Below are 10263 nucleotides of genomic sequence, written 5' to 3'. Positions count from 1 at the left end.
GTACGCAGTTCACACTTCGTTCGGATTGCTGCTTTCTGTCCCCAGAACGAGCTTGTTATTAATTACAGATCTTGGAAGTCAATCCTACATTCTTCAAGAATATGTATCAACTTGTTGTGTTGGAGCTTATGAAATCCCTTCCCATACTCTACAAAGTACTTCTTTCCCACGCTACCATAAGATCCTCAGGGCAAAAATTGCCTCTCTCAAAGCCACTCCTCGGCAATACCCTGCTGGCTACTGCTAATTGTTGTCTCAAGATGTGTCCATGTGCCAACAACTTTCCACAGATCTGTGAGTGTGCGGCTTCTTGGGTTTATAGTTTGATGTTCTTCACAGTCTCTAGCATTATCAATCTTTGGTAGAGGAATACAGATTGACCTCTTGGAGTCCTCCAGAAGTTCTCCTGGTATGTATACTTGATGGAGAAGTTCTGGCAGGTAAGTTTCTGAATCGTCCTTCAGGGATTGTAGCATTTCAACCACGATCCATTCCTCCCCAGCTACTTTCCCTTGCTTTATACTTTTTAGCACTCTTTCTAGTTTCCACATTGTAATAGCCGGTGGTTTTTCTTCTCCAATTTCAATGTCTCTATCTTCCAGTTTTTCAGGATCATCAAACATTCCTTCACGTATTCCATCCATCTTCCTAGGATGCTGTTGGCTTTGTTGCATCCTCTCACTCATTAGTTTTGATAGAGTTTGTTCCTTTTCTTAATTTCTCTCTTTGTCTCATAGTTCTTTTTGTGGTTCAATTAATCTCTTTGTGGTTGTGTCTAATATTCTTTGATTTCAAGGCTTCTTTGTTCTAACCATTTTTCATTTGCCTCTTCGCATACTTTTGGGATGTGTTTTTGTATCTTTCAATCTCCCTCACTCCTCCGATCATTGCAATGTGTTCTTGCATTTATTATTGGATGGTTTAGGATAAATAATTTTTGTAAAGCTTCTTTTTGTGTCATTTTTTATTGCATGAGACCTTCGATTAGAAACCTCATGTTTAGCAGAAGGCACTGGAGAAGATGCAGTTTTAGGAACCATCTAAAAAGGTCAGGAAACAAGAGGACGTTTGGCAGACGTGGGTTTTGAAGACAGTAGCCCAAAAGTCAAGGGAACAGGTAGGTGCTGGTGGAGGTGTCAGATAGTGCCATTATCTTGGCCCTGCCCGCAATTCGGAAGCTATGACTGCTCTTTTCAATTTTATTTTTGTAATTGTAAAAAAAAAAAAAAAATTGAAAACGGGGGGGTTTTACCCTGTAATCTAAAATTTTCTTCACAATTTACAAATACTGAGCCGAGAATGGGCCTAAACTGCATTTGGCGAAGTGTTTGGTTGAGCATTTTGGTTGGTTGGTTTTTGCACGCTGTTCAATTTATTTCAGGAGACTTTTCAAGACAAGCGAACATTATTGTGAAAGTAAAGTGGAATCGTAAAACTTCTATACAGCATTTTGTAATTCTTATTCCAGTAGATCTCTTCTCCTTTGGCTAAGGCAAAGCCGAATGGTTAAGTTGAGAGGTGTGTGCCAGATGTTACAATTTGTGCAAAAGGCCTTATTCTAGTCTATATAGGTTTTTATACCACATCTATCACTGTAGTGTCTGAGTGTCTTCCAGAAGTCCTGCCACCCTGTCCCTGGTGTGACCGGCTACCATATGTTGCCATCCCAAGCCTTCCAAGGGGAGTTGGTTTCACTCATCCCTCTAACTCGATTTTCCAGCAGGAAGGGAGGAGAATTTGACAGTGTGCTCAGACGCCCAAAGGGTGGGCAGGGCCAGCGAGGGGAATAGAATCTTAGACTCTCCCAGCAGAAGCGTGCGAATCTAAGTTCTCATATTGCATCACAGCACATAACTGAGAGAGACAGAGACAGGACAGAGCGAGAGACGGGTACAGCTTTTCTGCTCTAAAGAATTAGCCACCGACTTCACCCGAGACCCACTTTAGTCCAAGGAACTTTTGGTAAGTGATACCCCTCTGGTCTGTTGGTGCTGTAACCACTGGACATCACTCCCCTGTTGTTGCCAGTGATAGAACCCAGTTACCCTGGCTCCCAGCTTCCCCTCCTACTCTATCCACTAGCCCCCACCCTCCACTTGGATAGAACCAAGGAGTCCTGCCTCCCAGGCCTCCCACCACTAACCACTAGACCCCACTCCCCTCCCAGAGCCAGGGAGACAACCCAGGAGTCCTGGCTCCCGGCCCCCTGCTTTAACCACTAGACACCACTCCCCTGCTGGAGCCAGGGATAGAACCCAGGAGTCCTGTCTTGGAGCCCTGCCCTCCTCTATCACACTAGACCCCACTTCCTCCCATAGCCAGGGAGAGAACACAGGAGTCCTGGCTCCCAGCCTCCCCTCCCCACTCTATCCACTAGCCTCCACTCCCTTTCCAGAGCTGGGGATAGAACCCAGGAATCCTGGTTCCCAGGACTCCTGGCTCCCAGCCCCACTCCTCCACCACACACATTGTACTGAAGGCAAGAGCCGGCATGCGATCCCGGCATCTGATGGGTGTGGTGGGGTTGTCTCAAAGGGGAAGCACCAGCAAGTGCAAACAGCTGCCTAAACCTGAGGGGTGGGGTGGGGTGAGAGAGCCGCCCGCTGCCACACGGGGTAAATTTACTCCCGGGTCAATTCTTGGACTCCTTCAACCAGGGAGCTCTGCTCTGTCCCCCCGTCACGGGGTTCAGTCCCCACGAGTGGTGCCTCCTGCTGGCCGTCCCGGGGATTAGCTCTGCCAGGCGCCGCTTTCTCCTCCAGCGTCTCTCTCTCCAGCAGCCTCCTCTTCACGACTCAGCCCTCAAGCCGGGTCACCGTGCGTGTCCCCCCGCCCCTTCCAGGGTATCCAATTCCCTCTTGACCAATGCACTCAGCATCAGCAGCCGGGAGGGGGGCCCGGGCCCACCCTCTAATCCAGCTCCCGGCTCAGGGACCGTGTAGTCAGCTGCCAAGTTTGGCACTATCCCATTCGCCGCTGCTTTCCCCCGGAGCCTTCTCCTACCTCCTAACTCTCCCCACTCCTCCAGGTTTGCCGGTCCTAAACTCCCTCCTGTGGGCCACCTGCCTTTGGCCCCCACCACACCCCCTCACACACACACACCCCCTGCCCTTGCCAGGGAGCCTGGGGCAGAACGAAGCATGAGGGTGGCGGAGTGCCCAGCCACATGGGGGAAACTGAGGCAGCTGCAGAGCACTGGCAATGCCGTGACACCCTCCAAGGGTGGGAAGTGCCCAAGCGCAGTGCACAGAGGTGGGGGGCAGAGGCAGCTGCCGCCAGGAGGGAGGGGGACTGTCTCCCCCCAGTCTGCCTGATGGTCTGTGGTGAGTGACCCCGAGGCACCACTGCCGGGTGGTGTGGGGAACAAAACCCCATCTCCTTGGGGGGAGGGGTCAGTAGCTTCCCCCTCCCCCTGGGGAATCTGGGGTGATGCTGTGGGGGCCCCCAGGGGGAGGGGGGCTGCGGCAGGGCAGACGAGGTCTGGAGGCCCCCTGCTGGAGGCCTCATGGCCCTGCCTCACCCTGCCCCAGAGTAGAGCAGAGAGAAGTCCTCCAGGCAGCCTAGAGTGGCTGCAGAGGAGCGGCCAATCAGAGGGGCTGATGGAGCAGCCAATCCGGGGCCGGAAGGACCCTATATAAGGCAAGTAGCGGAGCAGAGAAGGTCAGTTCCTGCCTGGAGCGTGATGAGGGAGGACCAGGAGCCTGGCTGGTTATATGAGTAGCAAGCCAGGGGCAGCTCATCGGGCAGCACCAGCGAAGGCTGCCAAAGACCGGGCGCCTGGCTGGCTGGCTGGATAGAACAGCAGCAGGACCATGAAAATGTCAGTGCGGGCAGGCCAAGCCCCGGGGGCTGAGCCCAGGACCTGGCCGGACCAGGCGAGGGTACCGAGATGGGCTCTGCGGGTCTGGTTGCAGACTGAGCCCGGGGAGGGGTGCTGAAAAGGACACCAGCTGCGGGTGCCGAGACGGGCCCCGGCTGGGTGGTTGAAGAAGGCAGTGCTTCGGGGGAGAAGCCTCTGAGCTACAGCCCCATACCAGGGCCGTGATAAGAACTCGGGACTGTATACCCCGGAAGTGGGGACAGCGTGTGCGGCTCAGCCGGAGGGCTGAGTGGCCGAAGACCAGCCGAGAGAACCAGCGGCCGGGGGGTGATCGCGAGAGGTAGACGCCACCCTAATGTAAGACCAAAAAAGAAAAGCAGGTCACACCTAACTGAGAGCAAGGGAGCCAGCCATGAGAGGTGGGTGCTTTCCCCCCGCCCAGGAAGAACTGTGTTTGCAGGCCCTATCGGCCAGAGAAAAGGGACACACATGAGAGGCGGGTCCTGACACACAAAGGAATTTGGCTCTGGAGGAGGGATAAGGGATCCCTCCGCTGTCAAAACTCATGTGTGGCTGAGAGCTGCTTTACGGGGAGTTGGACATTGTGTGTCGAGGACCAATGGCAATGGAAAGCTATTGCTTTAAAAGTGGGGGCGGGGAGTGGAGTTTCCTTGTCCTGCTGACAGTCTTGGGGGCTCCACGGGGAAGCATGGGACCAGAAGCAATCTGGAAGAAACCAATCTAGAACAAGGTGGGCTGAGTTCTCTCTCCCTGTGGTAGGGAGCAGCCTGCTTTGTCTCTCTCTTGTATGTGGTTGCTGTGTATGATTGTTTGGGATCCCCAGAAACAGGGTCACCTTACGCTACAATCTTCCAGCAGGAGTATTTGAGTTTGTCTCTGACTGCTCCGGGTGGGTGCTGCGAATGTACCAGCCACAAAGCGGGGTAGAGATGCGGTTACTCCAGAGCTGTGGCAAACAGCTCTGTGATTCCACCCACCCTGTCGACCGGCTCATGCATGATCTCATTTCAGCCCGTCTGTGATCAATCCCCTGGCTGGAGATTTGGCTGCATCACAGACCCCAGCGCCGATCTCCTGCTTCCCCATCACCATGGAGGCTTCTCTTGCCGCCTGCATCCTCGCTGCTCTCCTGGCGACAGGTGAGTGGGGTCTGTTCCTACAGGGGCTGATTTCCTAACTTCTCCAACGTGCCAACAGCTCAGAGCCACCTATCGGGTGAAACTGTTACTGAACGTAACCGAAAAGCAGCCACAGAATAACGGGGGCTGAGCTGGGGGCGTCTGAGTGACAGCGTCCGAGGAGGAGAGGGCTGGAAGTCAGAAAGTCCCCATGACGACGAGTGAAACAATGGGAGGAAATATTTATATTTTAAATCACTAAAATGTATCTCCACTGGGCACATTTCAGAGCTGGCCAAGGGCTTTCCTGGCAGGGGATTGTCTCTGCTCTGGAAGGCAGATCTGAATTCCAGTAACATGAGCTCAAGACGATATAAAAGGCATTTCTGCAGGATTCCCATTGCCGTAGCTCTGTTGGTCTCGATGGGGCCAGATCCCAGCTGGCGTCAGTTAAATTGAAGGGAAGGGACAAATCTAGACGCGTCACGTTCTCTCTCCTTCCCCAGGGTCCTGCCTGCAGTGTGAGGTTTGTGCAGGCCGGGGAACCAGCTGCACGGGCGCCATGCAGACCTGCCCAGCTGGGCAGGAGTCCTGCGCCATCGCTCGGACAGTAACCACATTGGGTAGGTGAGAGGGACCTTAACCAACCTGGGTCAGCGAACAGGCTGGGGAGCCAGGACGCCTGGGTTCTCGTCCCTCCTCTGGGGCTGGGACTTCAGCCCAGATCCCTCCCCTCCTACGGTCGTGCCTGGCTCCCTGGCCTCCGCGGTGCGTGTCTCTGTTTCCCCTGTTGAAGCCGTCCCATACTGTATGAAATAGTTAAACGTGCCCTGGAACCTGATCACACATGTCCACAGGCAGCTTCCGACCCACTGGGCTCCTGAGTGTCTGGGGGCCACCCTGCCCCCGTCTCCTCCTCGGCTGGGCTTTGTGCAGGGCCTGAGCCGGTGGGCGTGCTCCGAAGGCGTCTCCTGGATCAGGCCCCGCAGGTGATATCGGCGGGGAACGCCTAGTTTGGGAATCCCACCGTGGCTACGGGGTGAGCTGAATGCCCAGTGTCAGGATCTCGGCAGCCTGGCATGTACCCACTGGTGGGAACTTTGGTAACAAAAGGACCTAATGGGCAGAAGATTTGGGGCCCCCAGGGTTACGCGGCACGTGAGTGGGGAGCAGAAGGATCTAAATGTTGGATTTAGGTGCTGAAATGGCTTTCTCTAGCCCTGCGGGACCTCAGTTTCCCCATGGGTAGAGGAAGGCTAATGGCACCTGGGCGTTGTTGTGAAGTGGGTGTGGAAGGGGAATAAATCTGTCTTCTCCTCCTGTGCAGCGGGAGTGAACACCCAGAGCATTCACAAGCACTGTGTGACATCCAGCCAATGTAAAGCCGGCCACATCTCGATGAATTTTGGGAAGGGAATGAGCACCAGGACGACCATCGCCTGCTGCGTGGGAGACACCTGCAAAGCAACCATTGTTATAGGTACCTCTCCCCAGCTCCATCTCTCCTGCCCCACATTACCTTCCCGGGCCTGGTGCTCCCGCCCTGCAGGGGGCGCCCCATGGAATAACACTGAGCCCCTGGCTGGGCGGAGTTTAGTGGGCGGGGCTCTAGGCTGCCCCCAGCTGTGAACCCAGCTGGCCCCACCCGGGGCGGGGTCCAGGGCTCCCTGCTGCAAACCCCCCCCCCCCCCCGCCCCTGCTGCCCCCGGCGTCCCCGGAGCTACAGCTCCCCCTGCAGGGGCCCCCGGGGCTGAGCTGTGCAGCCCCCAGCTGCTCTCCCGGCCCCGACCCGTCCTGGGGCTCGTCCCCCGAGCTGACTGCGTTTGCTCCGCTTCTTCCCAGTGCCCCCGGCCGACCCCAAACCCAATGGCCGGAGCTGCCGGGGCTGCTACTCTCTGTCCTCTGAGCAATGCCGTGAAGAGACCATACGGTGCACTGGATCCGAGACCCAGTGTCTTGACGCTGCTGGGACCATAACATCTGGTGACTTCAGTTAATTTATTCTGGGGTTATTTTTCTTTTGGCTCCCCCAGCTCCCCATAGGGCAGAAGCGAGACGCTGTGTCAGTTCCACAAGGTCAGGGATTCGCAAACTGTCGCGACCCTGTTTTAATGGGGCCACCGGAACCCGAGGGCTTCCGCCCTGGGTGGTGGGGCTCAGTTTACAGCCCCTCCTCCCCTGTGCTGGGGATGAAGCACTTGGGCTTCGGCTTTGCCCCCTCCCCCCTAGGGCAGTGGGGCTCGGGCGGGCTCAGGCTTTAGTTCCCCTCCTGGGGTTGTGTAGTAACTTTTGTTATCAGAAGGGGGTCGCGGTGCAATGAAGTTTGAGAACCGCTGCGCTAGGTAAAAGGGTTGGCTGCAGATCAGGACACCTGGGTTCTGTTCCCAGCGCTGGTCCCCAGTGTGATCTTGGGCCAGTGTCTTCCCCTCCCTGTGCCTCTGGTTCTCCTCCATCGATTGCCTGTCTATAGGTTAGTCTCTAACCTTTTCATGGTAGGGCCTGGCTTAGTCCTGGAATGCCCTGATGTGCCAGGTACTGGACTGACCCCTGTGATCGGAGCCTCTCTTCTGCCAGATGCCAAAGACTCCTCGTAAGAAACAGTCCCTGCTGCCAAAGAACCGGCAATCTGAACAGACAAAAAAGGATCGTTCTCCCCATTTTAAAGATGGGGGAAACTGAGGCACAGAGTCGTGCTGTGACTTGCCCAATGTCACATAGGAAGGCCGTGGCAGGGAATTGAACCTAGTTTTGTGGAGTCCCACTGTGGTGCCATAACTCACTACAAAGCCACCCTGCTTAGAGATCCCAGCGCTGCCACCAGCACTGAGCTGCTGCTTTGTAGATGAGTGGTGTGGCTAATAATGGATCAGGCCTGTATGAATGCTCTTGGTCGGCTCTAAGCGACATGCTCCAGGACACGGTGTGTCTGCCACAGAGCAGAGGAGAAGCGGGAGGCCATCCAGGCTCAGACAGGCTGGGGGGAGCAGAGCAGACAGGGAGATGGAGGCTATGGGGGAGCTTGGCAGGGCCCTAGGGGCGGGGGGGGGAGGCCGTTGTCCTAGTCCAGCTCGAGGAGTGGCGCTGCTCCCCTGACCACAATCGCCTGCTTCCATCCCCGCCCATATCCCCCCTCCCAGCAGGTGGAAACCCAGCGCGGATGGTGATGAAAGGCTGCGTTTCCCAGTCCATCTGCGACCACCTACAAGTGGGTTCGGGGACCGTCGCAGGGATCCGTGCAAATCTAACCATGGCCGAATGCACAACGGTCTCTGCGGCGGGCGCGGCTCCAGGACCAGCCAGACTCCTCCTCTCAGCCCTCGCTGGGCTCCTCCTGCTGACGCTTCTCTCCTGATTCCCACCCGGTGCAACGGCCCCACTGCACTGAAATCCACCCTGCAGCCTGTGTTAGCCCCTCTCCCCGCCAGGGCTTCCTGGCTGGACTCACTTCCCCTGGATATTGTTGCACTGAATAAAACACACTGGAGAGCAAACTCTGGATTTGTTGTTTCTCTGTTTAATTCTCACGAGTGGGGCCCTCAAGAAGCCGGGTAAGAACGGAAGCGTGGCCGCCGCGCATCAGGTGAATGGTGCAGTTAGTCCTGTGTCCAACATGGGGCTCAAGGAGCCGCCCGCAGGCTCAGCCAAGCGGCCGTAGCAATCCAGGGGCTGCGGCAGGGCAGCCAGGAGCATCAGCACCGGGAGCGAGGCCATGGGGAGGAGAGCGGGCGGGAGCTCCCCGGCCTCAGGCAGCCGCTCCCTGATTCACGGTGCTGGGGGCGCTGCTCTGTGGGGCCCGCGATTGCAACTCCAAACCCTCCCTCTGGAGCTGGTGCCACAGCTCAGCCCCCTTCCAGCCCCAGGCCGGGCAGTGACCTGCCCCCAGCTTTTCTGTCCCAGGTCCCCTCTGTGCCAGGCAGGGAACACAGCCCCTTCCCCAGAGTCATCCATGGGGTGGGGGCGGGCTGAGCTCATGCACCCCTGTTGGCCGGGGAACACCTCTGCTGGGCTCAGCGCTCCCTCCCCGCTACGCTGCCCATGTGTAGGCCTGAGACCTTATCCCCACCCCCAATATTAAACCAGCCTTGGGGGGGGAACTCAGGGAGTTCACCACTAAAATAGAAAAAAAGAGTGTTGTTGTCCTGATAAAGTCCCCCCCCCCGCCCCGCCCCAGGAGTGTCCCTAATGAGAGTGTTAACCACCAAGGTGGTAAAGTAAAGACGCCCAGGGGCTGGGAAATTAGGGAAGATACAGATAAATGGTAAGATAAACTCCAGCCAGCGTCTTTACGCTGACCATCTGCATAAGCAGAGAAGGTCACAACGAAGTGGCATAGTGTGACGAAGCGGGAGTGTTCTTAATGTTTCCTCTGAATAGTGTGGGGGTGCCTCAGTTTCCCCTAGGCAGTTCTTAAGTATCTAGGTGGTGGGGTAAGGGAGTATGATCATTGCAGAGCCCTAGAGGGCAGGTGTGTGCAGGGGTCTGGACACAGACAATGGCTGACACCCTGTTTCCTGGCCACTGATGTCCTGGGCCCTTCCCCCCTGCAAGGTGAGAGCTAAAGGGTTGGAGAACAAAGGAATCAGGTGCCCTCCTGGCCCGAGAAAGGGACAAAGCCCAGAGGAGGAGGGCCTGGAGGGAGTTTCAGTTTGGGGCTGGCTGGGACATGGAGTGAAGGGCAGATATGATTGTCTGGCTCACTGCCCCCCAAAATGGACCCAGCTGAGGGGTCCCGTTCTCTGCACCTGCAAGCTCTGTGTTAGACCATGTTCCTGTCGTCTAATAAACCTTCTGTTTTACTGGCTGGCTGAGAGTCACGTCTGACTGCGGAGTTGGGGGGCAGGACCCTCTGCCCCCCCCCCCCCAGGACCCCGCCTGGGCGGACTCGCTGTGGGAAGCGCACAGAGGGGCAGAGGAGGCTGAATGCTCCGAGGTCAGACCCAGGAAGGTGGAGCCGGGTGAGCTGTGTGTCCTGCAGACAGGCTGCTCCCAGAGAGGAGACTTCCCCAGAGTCCTGCCTGGCTTCATGGGGAGCCGTTCCAGAGCATCGCCCAGGGACACCGTGACACATAGCATGAGAGGATCCTGACTGGCCGTCGGGTGAATCTTGTCTGTATATTGGGAGTGGCGAGCCCAAGAGATTTGCTCGGTGCGTGTGTTCTGTGTGTTCCTAGTAAATCGATGTTTAGAGCACAGCTGTGTAAGGCCCTTTCACTGGGAAAAGGTTCCACAGACCCGTAAAGCCCCGAGGGAAAGTCAGGTACTTAAACTGACCAGGTTTCTTCCTGAGCCCTGTGGGTAAGGGTA

The 10263-nt window shown here is 56.4% G+C and overlaps 1 protein-coding gene across 6 annotated transcripts in view; it reads left to right on the top strand.

Annotated features, from left to right (window-relative positions):
• The first annotated feature begins 920 nt into the window (after nt 1-920).
• Nucleotides 921-10263, top strand: part of LOC119563548 (phospholipase A2 inhibitor gamma subunit B-like) — a 33130-nt gene continuing 23787 nt past the window's right edge. Inside the window, exons 1-7 of one of the 6 annotated variants that reach the window (XM_037883290.2) lie at nt 921-1117; nt 1848-1962; nt 4853-4980; nt 5466-5582; nt 6287-6439; nt 6802-6942; nt 8100-8447. In XM_037883290.2, the coding sequence (XP_037739218.1) occupies nt 4932-4980; nt 5466-5582; nt 6287-6439; nt 6802-6942; nt 8100-8311 (672 nt within the window). In that variant the 5' untranslated portion in view covers nt 921-1117; nt 1848-1962; nt 4853-4931 and the 3' untranslated portion in view covers nt 8312-8447. Of the gene's footprint in view, nt 1118-1846; nt 1963-3580; nt 4240-4849; nt 4981-5465; nt 5583-6286; nt 6440-6801; nt 6943-8096; nt 8448-10263 lie in introns of those variants that run through there. The other 5 variants (XM_043535214.1, XM_037883289.2, XM_043535215.1 and 2 more) reach the window with 5 other exon arrangements.

Source organism: Chelonia mydas, chromosome 24 (genome assembly GCF_015237465.2).
Source record: "Chelonia mydas isolate rCheMyd1 chromosome 24, rCheMyd1.pri.v2, whole genome shotgun sequence".
NCBI lineage: Eukaryota > Metazoa > Chordata > Testudines > Cheloniidae > Chelonia > Chelonia mydas.
Note: the sequence above shows the minus strand (reverse complement) of the source record. Positions and strands in the feature narration are given on the sequence as shown.